At 39.0% G+C, this 20081-nt stretch overlaps 1 protein-coding gene across 3 annotated transcripts in view; it reads left to right on the top strand.

The window, feature by feature from the left end:
* The window catches only part of cdk14 (cyclin-dependent kinase 14), a 183260-nt gene that overhangs the window by 104527 nt on the left and 58652 nt on the right, over positions 1–20081 (top strand). For all 3 annotated transcript variants that reach the window (XM_051865454.1, XM_051865455.1, XM_051865456.1), the window contains 2 exons: positions 6822–6915; positions 18050–18113. In XM_051865454.1, coding sequence (XP_051721414.1) covers positions 6822–6915; positions 18050–18113 — 158 coding nt within the window. The remainder of the gene's footprint in view (positions 1–6821; positions 6916–18049; positions 18114–20081) is intronic.

The following is a 20081-nucleotide window of genomic DNA, read 5'->3' on the forward strand; positions in this document are numbered from 1 at the left end:
GCGTCACCGGTGTGTCTTCTGCTGCTGTAGCTCATCTGCTTCAAGGTTGGACATGTTGTTTGTTCAGAGATGCTCTTCTGCAGACCTCGATTGTAACGATTTGAGTTACTGTTGCCTTTCTATCAGCTCGAACCAGTCTGGCCATTCTCCTCTGACCTCTAGCATTTTCGCCCACAGAACTGCTGCTCACTGGATATATTCTCTTTTCCGGACCATTCTCTGTAAACCCTAGAGATAGCTGTGTGTGAAAATCCCAGTAGATCAGCAGTTTCTGAAACACTCAGACCAGGCCATCGGAACCAACAACCATGCCACATTCAAAGTCACTTAAATCACCTTTCTTCCCCATTCTGATGCTCAGTTTGAACTTCATCTTGACCATGTCTACATGCCTAAATGCATTGAGTTTCTACCATGTGATTGGCTGATTAGTAACAAGCAGTTGAGGAGTACCCAATAAAGTGGCCGGTGAGTGTATGTTGTATAATTGTGTCTCTAGACTCTTTGTGTCTCTAGACTGTTTAGTTGTTGTTTTTCTTATCATCTTATCTCTCTCATCCTCATAATCTTCTGCCCTGTGTGTGAATGGATGCTGAGAGCAGTGGAGCGTGTGCAGTGTTTTCCTCTCTTGAGTGGCAGTTACACAGATGCTGCACAAATCAACAGTCATTAGAATCACAGCCAAACACTTTTGGCTCTGCGTGTGTGTGTGTGTGTGTGTGTGTGTGTGTGTGTGTGTGTGTGTGTGTGTGTGTGTGTGTGTGTGTGTGTGTGTGTGTGCGCGCGCGCCGCATTGGACCAGCTCCGTCCCAGTCCAGCAGACCTTTCACACTCGTGTCTCAGCAAGTGGATGAGAAAAATGCCACTCAAATGTCACAAAAATGTCACGTAATCTTGACAGTGAAAGTGATATCCTCTTGGTTATTGAGTTTAAATTATATCCTGAAATATAATATAAATCACATTTTAGGGGTGAAAATCTTGAATAAGTGTGAAATTATGTGGATTTGCAATTTCAGTCTGGTGCTACTGAGAGCATGATAATGCTAGAATAATAATCTATAATGAAACTTAATATGGATATGCACAGATATGGTCCTGGATAAAATCTGTCATATGTCAAAATTTGCATAAGGAATTAAAATCATAAATCATATTCAAATAAGGCAAGAATCAAACCTTAATTTAAAACTCAGCTTCCTGCAGTGCAGGAACAACCACTCGCATTAACAAACAGATTACATGTAAATGTTATTGATTAAATGCACATCATTTATTTGATATAACTGTGATATTGTATCAACAGACTGTCATTGTGTTATTGACTGTAACTTTAAGGGAAGACGCCAGAGGTGAATAATGTTAACTAATAGATATCATGATACTTTTCCCAATTAGTTAATCATAGTACATTAAGACATTAAATTTTGTATTTTAATGTTATGTTTAAATATGCAAATGAGACATTATACATGCACAAATTTGCATACATTTCATTGCAACATTGCAAACATTGAATAAAGCCCGGTTCAAAATTCTTGTTTGATATATTACAGTTAAAGGGTTAGTTCACCCAAAAATGAAAATTATGTCATTAATTACTCACCCTCATGTCGTTCTACACCCATAAGACCTTCGGAACACAAATTAAGATATTTTTGATGAAATCTGATGGCTCAGTGAGGCCTGCATTGCCAGCAAGATAATTAACACTTTCAGATGTCCAGAAAGCTACTAAAGACATATTTAAAACAGTTCATGTGAGTACAGTGATTCAACCTTAATATTATAAAGCGACGAGAATACTTTTTTGCGCCAAAAAACAAAAACAAAATAGCGACTTTATTCAACAATATCTAGTGATGGGTGATTTCAAAACACTGCTTCAGAGCATTACGAATCTTTTGTTTCAAATCAGTGGTTCAGAGCGCGTATCACACTGCCAAAGTCATGTGATTTCAGTAAACAAGGATTCGTTATGTCGTAAGTGTTTCGAAATTTCAATAGTTCACATGACTTTGGCAGTTTGATACGCACTTCGAACCACTGATTCGAAACAAAAGATTCGTAAAGCTTCATGAAGCAGTGCTTTGAAATCGCCCATCACTAGATATTGTTGAATAAAGTCGCTATTTTGTTTTGTTTTTTGGCGCAAAAAAGTATTTTTTGTTGCTTTATAATATTAAGGTTGAACCACTATAGTCACATGAACTGTTTTAAATATGTCTTTAGTAGCTTTCTGGGCATCTGAAAGTGTTAATTATCTTGCTGTCAATAGAGGCCTCACTGAGCCATCGGATTTTATCAAAAATATCTTAATTTGTGTTCTGAAGATGAACGAAGGTCTTACGGGTGTGGAACGACATGAGGGTGAGTAATAAATGACATAATTTTCATTTTTGGGTGAACTAACCCTTTAAAGGTTTTTACAGAGGGAATTTTGGATATCTTTATCACTCCATAAATCAGAAAATACTGTCAACAGCCAGAAAAAAAAGAAGAAAAAAAAACATTTTCACCATGTTTTTAGGAATAAAATGTTCTATAAATCATGAAAATGATATATGAACAAACCCTACAGAATATAGATATAAATAACTATACAGTTTGGTGTATGTAAAGCTGCTGAAGTGGAGATTTCTGACTAAATGCAGGAGAAAAAACTCACTGCCTTTAAAGATATGTATTGTCATTGAAATCTACAGATGCAAATAGATCAAGTGCAATAAACTAAACACGTAAATGTGGATGTTTTCTTTCCACTAGTCTGAAACAACACATTATGAAAAGCCAAATAGCCGAAAATCGCCGGCGGCCTCAGATTAGTCGTTTAACATTCATTGCACATTACAACCACATTCTTAACGTCATATGGACAAACTGTGTATTGTTAGAAAGATTAAAGGCTCCAGCTTCGATAATTGACCACTTTTTAAGATAAAACTCGAGAGAGAACAATAGAATTGTGTATGGGGCAGTTCTCCACACCAAACATGGGAGTTATAGTGCCATAAATTATTTCATTAGCATTTTTATTAGCCTTCTCTAAAAACACACATGACATGGTCTTAGAAAATGTTTCTTAAAATGCATAGTTTTAGAGATATCATCCTCAGATTTGAAATGAAGCATGACCACACTTGTGACTTCAACCTTAAAGGATTAGTTCACTTCAGAATTAAAATTTCCTGATAATTTACTCACCCTCATGCCATCCAAGATGTTCATGTCTTTCTTTCTTCAGTCAAAAAGAAATTATGGTTTTGAGGAAAACATTCCAGGATTTTCTCCATATAGTGGACTTCAACGGCTACCAATGGGTTGAAGGTCCAAATGTCAGTTTCAGTGCAGCTTCAAAGAGCTCTACACGATCCCAGACGAGGAATAAGGGTCTTATCTAGCAAAACGATCAGCCATTTTCTAAAAAAAATAAAAAATTATATACTTTTTAACCACAAATACTCGTCTTGCACTGCTCTGCGATGTGCCACGCATTACGTAATCACGTTGGAAAGGTCACGTGTGACGTAGACAAAAGAAAGACATAAACATCTTGGATGACATGGGAGTGAGTAAATTATCAGGAAATTTGAATTCTGAAGTGAACTAATCCTTTACTAACAGTCTGAGTAATTCTGAGTCTTTAACTGTAAACTGTCAAGTGTCGGCTTTCTAAATATATGTTGATTTTGTGTCTATCCAGAATGACTTATGAGCAGCAACCTTTTAATTTTGGATATGTCATTGATGCCCCACTTGCCAAAATAGGGTTTGCATGGTAAGGGGTTAAATAAAGATTTGGATTAACTGGCCTGTATTTTCGGTGGTAGTCCGAGTGTCTGCCGGTCTAAAGAGGTGGGAGGAGCTGCTGTCCCGAGAAATGAGCCGTGACGAGAGCCGCTCTCTGGACCGCAGCTGCAGCCACCGCTGGCAATTAAGAGAGGGAAACTGGGAGCAGGTGGTCCGATCAGAAGGGCACTTTTCCACATGGCTGCAGGTAGACGCGCATGTGCGGGAGGTTTTTCCTGTCACACGTTCATGTCGCGGCTGCAGTAATGCATCAGTCAGGATGGGGATTAGCACGAGGTTGTCTCTGCGAGGCATCACGTCTATAAGCTGACATCTTATCAGCCACCTGCCAGTCAGCTCGAGCCGCTCAAGAAAAACTGATGTCACATCCAGATTTTAAACCTGAGTGTGTTGAGGTGGGGGGTCTGACTGGACCAGAGACGGATGGACTGATTCTGAAAAGGCCAGTTGAGTTTTGCAACTCACTGCTGGCGAGTTTGGTTTGTGTGGCTCTTTCCCAGTTTCTGTCAGAGAAGGATGCGGCCGTGTGCATTGGGCTAGAAAGTGTCAGGAATGATTGCATGCTGACGAATGGAGCCTGACAGCCACTGAGCCACACACTCACTGCCTCTCATGGCCTTACAGAATATCTACACATTCACACATATACACACTATTTAAAGCTCAGCATGTTACATTATTCTAGAATAAAATAATATAGTCATATATGCAATTCATTTTAACTGTCTCTCAGTGAGCAGGATGACTGATGTCTGATATAATGCTGCTTTATCATAATGCTATTTAATTTCATAATATAGTAACATGAGAGATGACCACTAAGTTTGCCTCATTTTTTGGTATGGTCCTCACTGCAGATATGGTCCTCACTGGATCTAGATCCAACTCCTCCCACTTTACATATCCCTTAACCTACCCGTCTCCGCCCCCTGAATCTCGTGTGTTCTGCAGTGAGGGGCTACAGCAAAACTCACTCAAATATTGGTAAACAAGATCAGACATTCTATTGGCCAAATAGGATCAACTCTTATAATAATCACAATACAGTCAAATATTGATTGATTTTTCGCCAGAATGATTTCAACCACTGCTCTCAGCTTTATCTTTTTTAGCTTTTAGCTTTCTTTCTTTCTTTCTTTCTTTCGTTCTTTCGTTTGTTCGTTTCTTTCATTTCTTGCGTTCGTTTCTTGCGTTCTTTCTTTCATCTGTTCGTTCTTTCTTTCTTTCTTGTTTGTTCGTTCTTTCTTTCTTTTGTTCTTTCTTTTGTTTGTTCGTTCATTTTTTTCTTTTTCATTCTTTCTTTCGTCTTCTTTCTTTTTTCGTTCGTTCATTCATTTGTTCGTTCGTTTCTCTTCCTTTAGTTCTTTCTTTCGTCTGTTTGTTCTTTTTCTTTTTTCGTTCGTTTCTCTTTCTTTCGTTCTTTCTTTCGTCCATTCTTTCTTTCTTTCTTTTGTTCGTTCGTAATTTTTTCTCTTTCCTTCTTTCTTTCATCTGTTTGTTCTTTTTCTTTCCTTCTTCTTTCTTTCTCTTTCTTTTTCTTTATTTCGTTAATTCGTTCATTTCTTTCTTTCGTTCTTTCCTTCGTCTGTTCATTTTCTTTTTTCTTTCTTTTCTTTCGTCTGTTCATTCGTTCTTTCATTCTTTCATCTGTTTGTTCGTTCTTTCTTTTGTTTGTTCGTTCTTTTTTTGTTCTTTCTTTTGTTTGTTTGTTCATTTTTTTCTTTCTTTCATTCTTTCTTTCATCTGTTCTTTCTTTTTTCGTTTGTTCGTTCATTTGTTCGTTCGTTTCTCTTCCTTTAGTTCTTCTTTCGTCTGTTCTTTTTCTTTTTTCGTTCGTTCGTTCGTTTCTCTTCTTCATTCTTTCTTTCATCCTTTCTTTTCTTTCTTTTGTTCGTTCGTTAATTTTTTCTCTTTCCTTCTTTCTTTCATCTGTTGTCTTTTTCTTTCCTTCTTTCTTTCTTTCTCTTTCTTTTTCTTTATTTCATTAATTCGTTCATTTCTTTCTTTCGTTCTTTCCTTCGTCTGTTCGTTCTTTTTTCTTTCTATTTTCTTTCGTCTGTTCATTCGTTCTTTCTTTCTTTCTTTTGTTCGTTCGTTCATTTTTTTTCTTTCTTTCATTCTTTCTTTCATCTGTTCTTTCTTTCTTTCTCTCTCTCTTTCTTTCTCTCTCTCTTTCTCTCTTACATGATTCTCGTAAATGATCCTCTAAACCAAACTGGGCTTCACAAGGGAACTGCAGGGATTTATGAGTTGATGAGAAGCTAATAATTATTTAAATCATAAAAATGCCAAATTAAAAAACAAAATAAATAAAAACATTTACTAAAAAGATAAAATAGTTGATTAATTTAGCTGTTTGCCATGTGACCGACATCAGAGAATCATGAAATTATTGAAATATTAACTTCAAGTTAATATTTTAGCTCAAAGGGGTTCGGCTGACAAAAAAGTTTATGAATCTTTGATTTAAACTCTTGTTCTAAAGGTTTAATCTCACTGAGATTCCACACACAGCCTCTTCCTGCCAGGTTTGATTCTGATATTTATGCACAAACCTGGTCCAACCCCAGGCCATGTTTACACCTGGTAGACATGCTTTTTTTTGGTTGGTAAATAATGGCACAAATACCAGCAAATTGACTAGCGCAAACCTTAGTAAATCACCTCGCATGATTAATTTAAATACTCTCCTCCCATAAATTTCGTCTGAAAGGGAAACTCCTACAAATGCATATGCAATAAGATCAGCTACAAAAAGTAACTGTGTCATTGCTTTTTTATCGCTAGTTTTTCACTGAATGTCTTTAGTAAATCCTAACAGTAGTTTTTTAATGCTGGCACAAGCTGTTAGTAAGTCAGGCCCCAGGTGTAAATGGGAATGTGTCTCCCTCGTCTACTTGTGATCCAATCGACCAAAACACATCTTAATACCAGGTGTAATACCAGGGCCCTGTTTCACTTTCTGAAGGTTATTTTTATAAGGCATAGTGTCAATGATGTTTGTTTTACAGGGGTGTCGGATGCATCTTCGTGGAAATGATCCAGGGAGTGGCGGCATTCCCGGGCATGAAGGACATTCAGGATCAGCTGGAGAGGATATTCCTGGTAAGTGTCTCCTTTTGTCTCCATTCTGATTTTCTCTCTGTGCAGTGCCTCGGGTGCTGGCTGAAGAAAAATTGTCTATGAATACAAAGATATGGCATGATAGATGTATGTACACACATATACAAACTCTAGGAGGTCATGCATATTACATCTCATGAATTCTGTAATCATTTCTACTGTCATTTCCCATAATGTCCCACTCTGATAATTGAACCAGAGAGTAATGGTTAGACACACTAAATTCATATTCACCCTCCGAGTCAGGTAAATAATTCATACAGACAATTACTGAGATGAATAGAGCGGGAGGCCAGGGGTTCATGGGTAACACAGACGCCCGTAGGCTGTGAGGGTCAGCGGCCAAACATATTTACACAGGGGAATGACAGAATGAGGGAAAACTGGCTCTACCGATCGCCCCGCCGCAGAGAAATTCGGCAGCCGTCTGCTCATGTGAGTGAAAACAAAGTCTCTTTTGTTTGAGTTCACAGGACGACACACTAAAGGTTTACCTGAAATGTAAATTCTAACATTATTTACTCACCCTTATGTCGTTCCAAACCTGTTTACTGTTATTTTTTTGAATGGAAAACAAAAATAGAATCAGTGGCACTTTAGTGTCAGTTAATTTTTAAAACAGTACCAACATTTTTAAATTTTTGAAAGTAGACTCTAGTTACATAATTACAAACTACTAGCTGTGTCCCAATTCAGAGGCTGCATCCTTCAAAGTCCGCGATTGAAAGGGCCCTCACACCCAGGGCCACCGCCACCCGGTGGCCTTAGGAAAATAGTGAACAGTGGGCGACATGCATTTAAGCGGGTAAATATAAAAGAAATATGGCATAGTCATTTTGACTTGCCACACTTCCTGCTGCCAGCAGGTGGTGCTTTGACTATAACTGAATATTGGCATGGAGATGTCTTCAGGCTAGGACTATTATCAAACGTGAATTTTGGGGCAAATATGACATTGTATGCCTGAGATACAACAGCTTCCTGTTTCGTGGCGTTAATCACATACTTAGCAAAGTGTTGCAGAATTTAACGTGTTTGGTACTTCATGGCATATTTAAATGTGTTTCTAGGAGTGAATTACCATGTAAAGCATGACATTTCCTGTTGCCTGCAGGTGGCGCTATGACTGTAATTGAATATTGGCATGTAGATGTTTTCAGGCCAGGACTCTTATCAAACATGTAAAGTTTGGGGCAGATCAGACATTGTATGCCCGAGTTACAACATCTTCCTGTTTCATGGCGAAACATCGAACTTTGTCAGGCCACCACAGACACGCCCTTCAGCGAAAACTCAAGATCTTCGCAATTTAACATCGCAAGTTTAGATATTTCTAATATCTAATTTTGGTGCCAGACAGTGATGACTTGAGGGTGCTTTCTTTTATTTTCCATTCACTCATTTATTTAAGAGTTTTGTGAAGCCGAACACAAACCAAAGCAGAAGGAAGTCTAGAAGTTGTCTGACCTTAAATGAAGGACGTCTTTGTTCAGAAATGCTGATGGTTTATTTGGACCCGTCACGATCCCCCCCTTTCATCTAATTAGGTGTTGGCTGGTGCTTTTTGTTTGTTTTCTCTTTGTCAGGTGGGCGCTTGATAAATATGGAGCGGTGGAGGGAGTCTGGCAGCTCAATCGTTGGCTCGTAACTGTTCTCTGACACTGACATTTTCATTCCTCCCTTGTTTTCACATTCCTCCTTCCTGTCAGTCTGGCCAGCATCATATCTAACCCTTCTTTCAGAGATTATTCTTCATTACCGCCTTCCAAAGGCCAGACTCCTTTATGCTGTGAGTAAAAGAGGAGCCAGCGCTTCTGACCTTCTCATTGACTTTCTGCTTCCAGAGAGAAATGCTGGTATTTGGAGTCAGGCGCAGTTGAGGAATCACTGAATACTGTTGTGTTTGTGCACTCAGACCCTGTGTGTTTCATTTCACCGTTATTTGGCTGTGTTCAGCTGGAGATAAACTCACTGATAGTCAAGGTTAATTATCCACTTTATGCTTGTGATGCATTTGGAATCCCATCATGCACAGCTGCCATGCGTGAGAGGAGCCAAATCTGATATGTGAATATTTGTGTTGCTCTTTTTTTTCTATGGTTGAATCTCTCAGAACACTTGATTATGTTGATATGGGTATAAGATATAAGGATGAAGAACTAGAATATGCTTTTTGTCTTAATTGAGTTCTCAGTTGGCTGCATTTATTTGATCAAAAATACAGTAATATTGTGAAATATTACTTCCAGTTAAAATAATTGCTATGTGAATATATTTTAAAATGTAATTACTGTTTTTACTGTATTTATCATCAAATAAATGCACCCTTGGTGAGCATAATAAACAATAGAAAATCTTAATTATTTCAATTTTTTTACATAATTCTCATTTTTAGGGTGAATGATTCCTTTTTTTATGCAATACAGTTTTTACTCTACATTGTTAAATATTTTGTTGTAGATTTTTAGATTTATTTGTGGTTATTTTATATTTTATATTAGAGCCTTCATTTTTCGCGTGTGAGTGGGATGCAGGTAGTTTCTTCTGTAAGTGTGTGTGATATATTAAAGAAGGCAGGCTGGACTGGCCGTGTTTAACTAGCTGTCAGCCAGCAGGAGATTACCTGTGTTCCTTTGCACCGTATGAATATGGACGGGTCTATCTGCAGCGAACACACCACACAATCACATGTGAACATCTCTCCCGTGCGCTGCCATTATAGTGAGCTGTTCATCGGGGTCTGTTTGACATTAGAATTAAACTGTCTCTCCTCATTACAGGACGATGAATCACACAAACACACATTTACATACAGTACATACAAAATCACACAGACTGAAGATTGAGACTTGACTGATGCTTTACTCCAATTAGTCTTTTTGTTTTATTTGTTAGAGCTATTATTATTATACGTTGTGACCAGAATAGACATTGATTAATTAGTCTGTCCATTTCCACTAGTTTGACTCATTGAAGATGATTTGCAGAGCGTTTTTTGACTTATTATTATTAGTTGTGACCAGAATTGATTGATTAATGTTCATAGTCAAGAACGGTGTTTGATAAGTATGAGTCTTTTTTTTTTTCATTTGTTTCCCCACCAGTTTTCCTTGTTAAAGGAATATAATGCCCCTATATTACAAGATGTAATATAAGTCTCTGTTGTCCCCAGAATGTGTCTGTGAAGTTTCAGCTCAAAATACCCCACAGATCATTTATTATAGCTTGTCTAATTTGCCCCTATTTGGGTGTGAGCAAAAACACACCGTTTTTGTGTGTGTCCCTTTAAATGCAAATGAGCTGCTGCTCCCGGCCCCTTTCCAGAAGAGGGAGGAGCTTTAACAGTTCATGCTTCAGTTGCTCAACAACAACAAAGCTGGAGAATCTCACGCAGCAAAAATGAGGATTGTCAGTAACGGTGTTCAGCCTTACATTGTTCAAACTGGAGTCGACACTGATGGAGAGACTCAGGAAGAAGTTACAACTTTTAGAATGAAACTGGACGTTTCTGAATGGTTAGTGGATAAATTTATGTAGTTGCTGTGAGTTGATTCAACTCATCGACTAGCATGTGCCGTCATGTTAATCTTTTGTGCAAATCCAGCATTGAATTGACACTCGTTTGTGAAGCAGTCCGGCGTAAAATGACGGCATGTCAACAACACTCTACTACAACAACTCTTCCTCTTCTCTAAAGCAGCCCAACATGGCCTCACCCCCTTTGTTGCGTGTTCCTGGGGGCGGGGTTTATGTAAATGTTAGGGTTTGTGATGTCACCAACCTGGGAAGAAGCTTGTTGTAGTCCCTACCAGCCGTTTGTTGTAGTCCTTAAAAAGTGATTTCTGTAAAAGAAAATATCTCCCTTTGCATTGAACTTTGAACGTCGTAAATTTCCCGATGTTGTTTATGCTCAAACAGCAACATTACACACTAACTAAAGTTAAAAAATTGAAATCATAATCAAGGACCTCTTTAAAACTCACTGTTCATGGATTTTTGAATCATTGCTCATCTAATCCAGTAAATAATTCAAGTGTATTGATGAGGCACATTGGATGGAGCACTTTTAATTTATTAAAAGGGGGTATAATGCTATTTCATGCATTCTGACTTACTTACACTGTTAAAGAGTTGGATTCTCATGCTAAACATGGCCAAAGTTTCAAAACACGAGTTGGACATATGACGAAGTATTTCTGTGCCAAAAATACTCTTCCAAATCCTCACAAACTTCGGGGTCTTTTTTTCAAGTATGGGCCTGTGTGACATCAGAATGGTCGGAATTCCTTGTACGGGCACTTCTCCCGGAAGAGCGCGCGCGCACACGTCGACCAGAGCGAGACAGCAAGAGCACGCCCATCAACACACTTCATTCGGCTTTACGGAAGTCATCAGCAGCGCTGCACAGGACTTGCTCGAGAAAGATTTGTCACTTTGTTTTTAGACCACGAAATCAACAATGTCACCAAAGAAGTATGTTTTTGGTTGTGAGGGGAAAGATAACCTTGCTTCCCAAAGAACCCAGTGGAGCTGAGAGATTTGTGCTCATGCATTACATTGATGCGCTCTCGATATTTGTTATTAAAATAACCATAGAAGCTGATAGTTGCAATCACTTTTTTATTGGTTAAAATGAATGGAGAATATCTCGTGTTTTTCCGTGGCTGCTCGAGCCCTCAGGATCGGCGCTTATGTTTCATAAACAAGGCCCAGTTCTATGCTGGATTTACAGATCGTTTGAAACTGAAAGATGGAGCGGTCACAGCGGTAATGATCCCGGTTATGAGTCGGAACCACAGGTGGAGAGTAAAACTGCTTCAAATGTGTTTTGTTGGCAATAGGCGCCTAAGTGCATATAATGTAAACAACACGAACGCAGTGAATTTATAAATTAATTATTCATCATTCACTATAAGCTATATTCATTATAGTGATTCAGAAGTTATCCAAAGATAATGGGATGGTATATTGCGTGTGTTTAAATATATTTGTTTAGCTGACCATTGATAGCTTGCAGCCGATCTCTACACAAAAACTCTATCTCCACTCACACGACACGCCTCCAGGCACTCGGCTGCTTTCGGAAAGACTCGGTACAGCGTATGTATCTTTTATAAATATGATAAAACTAAAGACTTTTCGGCGATATGAAGGAATCTATACTACTCTATAGGTACTTAAGATTAACATGAGATTGGCAGAAACTGTGTGTGATACCCCCCCTTTAACTAACAACTCACAGATCATTTCATTTGAAGTTCATTTCAATTCAGATTTGACAAAAAGTGATGATGTCCAAGTGGATGAGAGTTTACTGTGTAGTTAGTCCATCCATTTCCAAGTTTGACCCATTCAAGATGATTTGCGGAGTGTTTCAGAACATAACAGACTGACATTATAGCTTTGACATGATAATCAGCTAGTAAACAGTGTAAAGGAGACACTGTGAAACTTTATTCACTGATGTCCTCCGTCAGCTTTTTCCTCATGACCCAACAGAACCTTTGAACCATTTTAGGGTTGGTGCATGTGTCTTTCAGCCCTACAGAGATGAGTTGAGTTGAGTTGAGTTGACCTACATAACTTTGTGTCCAGACACTCCTGAGATTTGATCTCTGAAAGTGAAGCCGCTTCGCCCTGGCAGGGGAAATTAATTACTGCGTCTGGGTGGTCGTTGTTTTAGCTGGTCGAGGGCATGTGGTGACCTTCTGCCCAGCGGGACCGCTAGTGAAAGGGCAAAGAGGAAGCAACTTCACTGCCGTTGACATTTCAAGAGTGATTGACAGCGAGTCTTGCCACTCGTTTACCTGCAGATTTTATTCAAAGGAACCAGATACACGTTCAGTGTGCGTGATATACCCTGGCTGCACATACACTGGATTTTCCAAAGTTGGTCATGTTACAATCCTTCAAAGATATTCAGAAGATGGGTATTTTCATAATAATAAAGTAATTTTATAATGCAATGCGAATCGACATAGCCATCACTGTATAGAATACTATGAAATAATATGTTGTGTGCCTTATTCTGTGTTAGAAGCCACATCATCTCACAGAAGGATGATATTTCAAACACTCAACTGATGTTATGAAGTGAGTTTGGAGTAAAAACATGTTTTTAAATGTTATTTTTTGTTGGACAAGAGTTTCATAAATGCTTCTCAAGTTTGGAACGATGTTTGACGAGTGTTGCTTTTTCAAATGCACGTTATACGCGACTCAAACTCGCAGTGTTTTCAGATGGAACAGCATTTACTACTGATCACAGAGCCGTGCTTCATTGACAAGCTGCGCATTAAAATAAATCACAGCCTTTGCGATTTCATAATTGCAATAAGCCAGATCAGTTTAAGCTTGATTTCTGGTTAATTTCGATTAATCGTGCAGCCCTAATTATAGTTATTGTCCATTGGTGTGAATGCTAATAAAGTTCTCGTTCTTGGTGTGAATGGGACTTTATTGTGGTATCAGTTAATTCAGATAAAGGCGCTAGTAAAAACAAATGTAGTTAGTCACCAACAAAAGTCTTTTTCCATGATGCTCCAGTGGCTCTTGAACTGTACTAAAGTTTAAGAAGGGAGTGAAGTTCATCAGTTCCTCTGGTTTGTGCGGCTCTCTCAGGTTTTGTGGGGGATCAGGATGTGTTCTCCTGATGGCTGCTGTCAGCGTGTGCTGTGGTTTGTCAGCGCCGGCACGTCTTCCCTCAGCCTCCCGCTGATCTGCAAAACACTCGCTTGCCACTCGCTCCCGCAGCCCTGATCTCTCTCCACCCGCTCCACTCACACTTCAAAGGCTCCCGTCCCTCCCCTCCACCCACCATCCATAATACATGTGGCGTCACTCACGGCGAGTGCAGATTGGGCTCGGCGTGTTCAGCCGGTACAGTAACCCCCTCGGCTCAGTGCTGAATGACATCTGCACCTCCTTCTGCTTCTGAGAGCTTCACAACAACAGTGTTCAACCGGTGTGGAAGAGTCCACTCCACATCTCACAAAACACCACATCTGCATTTCATTTTTGTCAAGTCACCTTTATTTTTATACTGCTTTACACAATAGAAATTGTTTCAAAGTGTCGTTATTCAGCTTGAGGCAGTTCAGTGTTAATTCAATTTAGTTCAGTAACAGTGTTGATGTTGCAAACTTCATGCAGAAGACAATAGTGTCATTATTCAGCTCAATACATAGTCAATAATTTGTCAATACATTGTCATATATGTATATATGTGTGTGTATATATATATATATATATATATATATATATATATATATATATATATAATATATGTATGTATGTATATTTATAAAACGGTTAGTTCCTGTCCTGTAAACTGTTTGTTCTCAATTGATTTTGTTCATTGAAGCTTACTGTATTATGTAGAAGAGATCGAGTGAGCGAGTTTATTACCTGCATTCAGATTTAGCATTTTCCTTCAGGTCAGTCTATGTTCATAATAAAAAATCAGTTTAAATGGCCGCTGCAATATCCTGTCCTTTTAACAGTTAAGGGGTTTTCCCGTGACTGACAGTCGCTAGTCAAAGCATTTGTCATTTGCGTCTTGTTCCGTGTTCACAACAATTCAGTCTTTTCAATGTAAAAGTCTTCGCTACTGACTGACACACTCATAAAGACAGTCTTTGCCGCCATCTAATGGTAACTTCTGTAATGGTAACTTCTAATGTAACTTCTGTTGCTGTTCACGGTCAGGGACTATTTTTTTCTGGCGGAAAGAAGGCCAGAAATAATACATATATAAATACATGCATACATATGCAATGCGATTCATCATATTTGCACGATAAAATTTTGACTTTAGTTTCACAAAGTTGGTGTTTTAGTAACAATGCCTGTATTTTTAGTTTGGTTTAGTGTATTGAGAAAAATAGTTGTGTATTGACTGTATTGAGCAATAAGTAAATTGCATCAGCTTATAATTTATGGCAGACGTCAAAACCTTGGCTTCTCTTTAGCATCTCATTTCCATAAAGTTCAACATTGATGCTCCTTCCTGTTTATCTGCCCTCTTCTCCAAACTGACACACACATACTGTACGCTCACTCATACACACACACCTGCACAGTATCTCTGACAGTCCATCAGTCTGTTGTCACACACCTCATTGGCCCATCTGCTCATGCAAAACATGAGGAATGAACCAGTTTTCCCTCAGATCAGAGCATTCTGTGTGTCAGAGGAAGAGCTGGTTATGAATGCAGCATCCTGACATCAGGAATAGATTTTTACATCAGGACCTTTCTCTAACATGGTGCGTGAGTAAAAACTGCTGTGGTTAATATCAATCCTCTAATTTCAACTCATTTGAGTGGATCGCATGTTTAATGTGGTGATTTATAATTTTTGCGGCACTATCTGCTGTAAACAAAATGACAGCTATAATAACTGTCACGTCCTCCATTGTTCAACAAACAGTCCTGCCCTGAACTCTTGCATTCATTGAGACACTGAGTGTGTTTGTATGTTCAATAATACTCTGAAGTAGGAGCTAATTTAGTTCCCCCAAAAGGAGTTCCTAGAACTAAAATCGTTCCCAGTTCCTGCATTTCGATCAGGCCAAAAAGCGGGTACTTTCACCATTAGTTCTAGGAACTTTGTATCGGTTCCTCCGGTAGGAAAGCCCCTATTGTGTTTTAGTTCTGTTTTCCCTGTTCCTGTTTGCCTGTGTGACCAGGTTTCCTAGCGTGTGCCAGTTTGTTCCCGTAATTAATGATTCTGTTTACTTGTCGTTCAATTAATTAACTCATTTAGTCTGTGTATATATACTCCCTGTTTTGTTCAGTTCTTTATCCGGTCTCGTCAATGTTAAGTGGTTGTGAGTTTTCCTGTGGATTTTTGGATTAAAGACAGTTGAATTATTCTTGTAGTGCGCTTTATTATATATAGCCACTCGTGACAGATATTTTCTAGAATAAAAAATCTTACATGTTGTCTGGTTGTAAAAGCATGGTAATAGTGTGCAAGTGAACACACTGAATGTAATTTTGCTACTAGTTTTAGTTCATTGAAGACTTTTTTTGCTTAAATTTCATATACATGCAGTCATGCACAAATCAAAGGCAAGCCTGCAAAATTATTTCATTATCATATCAGTGGCTGGTCAGCATGATGAGTATCACTCACTTCTGCACACAAACGCACAGATTAATCTGCATGCAGCAGCTTATTGGGACAAAATATAGACAAAATTGCAATATCTCCAATCAGCTAATGGGAATTCCTACTTTTTTTCATGCTGTGAATATTCCGCTCTAGTGTGGGAATAACATGCATACAGTAAATGCATCATTCACAGTGAGACCAGTAACATAGTAAGAAAGTAAATAGAGTGAGTTTTGATTGCATGTTGACTTTGTTTCTGTAAGGATTCACTGTTGTGTTTGACTGTGTCCCAAACAGATCTGATCCGGACTGAACCTGTCTGTGTCAGTGGTCATGTCAAGGTGACCTGCTCTCAGAGATTCATGTGCTGGATGTTTGATGTCCAGGGCTCGATCTTTCCCCCCAATATGTGTTCAATATAGAAGACAAATTTCACTCCAGATTGCTTTTGCTCCTGAGTGGAGGTTGTTTTAAGGGTCTTGCTCTCTGAGAGCGTGATGGACAGATACAGAGAGACAGACGGGCAGAGAGAGAGAGACCGTTTTCTGTTTTTCCAGCGCTGAAGCCAGTTCCTGTGAGATTTCTGAACACTCGACTCAGTTTGTCAGAGAGATTTCTCATCATAGAGGTACATGGCTGTGAAAGCGGTCTGATCGCAGGGACGCAGGGCATTTCTCATGTCTTTGTTTCTGAAGGAGGTCAGCTAAAGCTTAGATATAGAGCAGAATAACAGATGTAGATGAATGCCATACAGAACATGAACAGAAGAGCAAACCAAACGCTATTCAAACATTTACTTATTCAACTTCATATATATATATATATTTTAAGTTTATTTAAAAGGCTATGATATGGCCTCATTTAGGTATGTGAGTGTGTGTGTGTGTGTGTGTATTATCATGGGTCATCACGACTCACATATGATGAATGCTGCTGTTGTCTTTGGTTGTTTAAATACTATTAAGTTGTTTTGCATTCTGTGCAAATTGAATTATTACTCATCAAGCTTCTAAAACAGCACAAACATAATTAAGTTAAACCTACACTAATTAATGTGTGGCCAGCTGATATTCAGCATATAATTATTCATGTATTTTTTTCTTTAAATAAAAGTTCTTATAAAGACAGATTTACGCTTCATCAAACTGAACAAAATTCAATACTGCCCCCTGCTGGACAGATTGATCCTTCATATTTACCAAGTCATTACTGAGTGTGTGCATTGTCCTGCGTAATTTGTGCTCCAGACATGAATGATTCCTCAAATCATGTGTGCTTTTTAGGAGAGATGTGCTGCTACGTTACTTAAGTGATCAGATGCAACATTTTCACCAGGTAAAAAAAATAAAAATAAAATAAAATCCCATAGACACACACTGAAGGAGGAACCTGAGACACATCTACAGACTTTACATCACACCAGATAGAAAGAAACCACACAGAACAACCTAGTAACCACCCAGAAGACCCTAGCAACTGCATAGCAACATCCTGGAAACCAGCCAAACACTGTGTTTTGCACAGTCAAGCACCATTTTATTTAATGTTAACAAATCTGGAGTACTAAAAACACCTACTGTATGTGTAGGAGAATGAAAGTAGGGTGAAAATCACCTGATAATTAAAATAATTCTGATAATTCGTGTTCTTTGTGGTCTCATCTGCACACGTGATCTCACACACACTCTCTCTGCCGCTCGTCTCAGCGGTTCGGCTCATTGAGTCTGACGGCTGTAATTACAGTGTGTGTTTAATCGAGTCGTGCTCTTTACAAGCTTCAGACTTCAAAAAGCCCCTGCTGTCCGCCAGCACTGCTGCTCTAAACACACACACACTTGTGCATAATAAACTTGTGCATTCACATTGAAAATCTTCAATGCCTTTGAGCAGTCATGTGAATTAAATGTCCCGCTCTGCTGGTGTCCAGGAAAACCCTCTGGGATGGATGTCTGCGCTCTGCCCTTTAACTAGTTTTCTTTGTCTTCTCTGTCTGTGCAGGTTTTGGGGACGCCTTCGGAGGAGACGTGGCCAGGTGTTCACTCACTCCCGCACTTCAAACCAGGTAAACTCCCTGTTCATCTGACTGTAAATGACACACACTGACGTGCCCTTGACAACGCGTCCCGTATCGTCCTCCATCCGTGTGCCAGCAGACGACCTCTGGGAGCTCATTAACACTCACAACCACACAGAGGAGACCACAAACCACAGATATGAGACCATTGAGACTTCAGCCATCTTGGTTTTGGAAGTATTTTTGCAATTAATTTGTGTTTGATTAGCAAGACTTGGAAAATGTGTAGTGTTGGTGTGCTTCCAGGAACAGGGTTGGGAAACACTGGCCTAATGAACAAGATGTGAGGAATGTTCTGGAATAAACCGTTATGCTAATTTTCATAGATACTGAAGCACAGATACTAAAGAGCTGTTCAAGTCTAAAGGTAGGGTGACCATATGTGCCATTTTACCAGGACGCGTCCTGTCCAGGATTTCTAAATTGCCTAAAATGGCTTGAGCCCTTGCCTCTTTAATCGTGAAAGTGGTCATATCGATGTGCCCCTGGAACGCGATTTAGGAACGCGATTTCTACACGGAGGTCTGTGCAAGCCACTGTTCTTATTAACAGTCTTCATGCAATGCATTAAAATGTTGTCGTATTTGCAATGCTTTGACCGTTCTCTGTAGATCCAGCCTTCTCGCAAGCCACGATTGGTCGATTATGTATAATGCACGCTACTGGTCAAATTATTTTTCAGTCATTACCTTCCGCAAATATGAAAACAAAACCAAAACTGGAACATTTTATGCAACTTAAAAATCCTGGACAGGACACGTCCTGGGAAAATGGCACATATAGTCACCCTATCTAAAGCTCCATTCACACCAAGAACTATAACTATATTTGCGTCCACACCAACAAACAATAAAGGTCTGTTTATTCTAAGCTCACGCGCTGTGGTTTCAAAGTGTGTACAACATGTTTTTGTTGTTCTTGTTGCATTTACACAGCTTTAACCAGCAGATGTCCTCAGCATGCCATGTTTCGAGTGAATAGCTAGTGTAATCGATCTAATCTAACAGTGAATTTAGCTGATGAAGTCAATATAGTGGAATAAAAACAACACCTTTTTCACTGCAACCTCAAAGGAAGTAAGACAATGTTGTCGAAACTAGCACTGGATACCTGAGGTAATTTTATTTTACACTGATTGCTATCCTGGCATAATGATCACATCGTTAATACTTCTCAGAATTTATTCCGAGGATATGACCGATTGTTTTCCATATATCCATTTTCTTTAAAGTATCCTTGAAAAGGGGGTTTGACTTGTCAAACAGTGGTGGCTTTTTCTGGACCTCGGCGATTAACTTTTCCGCAATGTTGTCTAACATTTTAAATGCGCGAGCTGGATTCTGATTGGCTGTCAGGGTTTTATCGTTCAACAGCTGGAAAAAAATCGTTCTGAATGTGATTCCAATGATATCATTTCTCTATATCGTTATTGTTATAGCTGTGGTGTGGACTCTGCTATTCTTTTATATTTAGAACTATACCTATCGTTATCTTTATAGTTATCGTTGTGTGAACGGCCTTAAGGCTGTGTTCGAAATCGCCCCTATTCCCTACATTAGCCCACTAACATAGTTCACTTAAAGGAGTGAATGAAAACGAATGAGTGAATTCGGACTGTACACACTTGGCAGGCTTGGTTTGATTAAAATGAACTCTATTGCGATTGCTCTGTTAGTGCGGTTCATTTGAATAAGTGTAAACGCTGTTATCTGAACCCTGGTGAGCATCCCTGAAGACCCCTGAAAAAGATGGTTCTCTGTCCACTTACAAACTCTGGTGCGGTTTGACTGAAATATAATTGCCACACAGAACAAAGACATCTAAACGAACCAAAAACAGGACATGATGTGACCCTAAAGGACAGAATGCTCAAGTATACCTGTTTTTTCTCATCATAGTCGTGATGTTGCCCATCACAGTTTGGTACAGGCATCAGAACCACGTCTCCTCGCAGCA

The sequence above is a fragment of the Ctenopharyngodon idella genome, chromosome 16 (genome assembly GCF_019924925.1).
Source record: "Ctenopharyngodon idella isolate HZGC_01 chromosome 16, HZGC01, whole genome shotgun sequence".
NCBI lineage: Eukaryota > Metazoa > Chordata > Actinopteri > Cypriniformes > Xenocyprididae > Ctenopharyngodon > Ctenopharyngodon idella.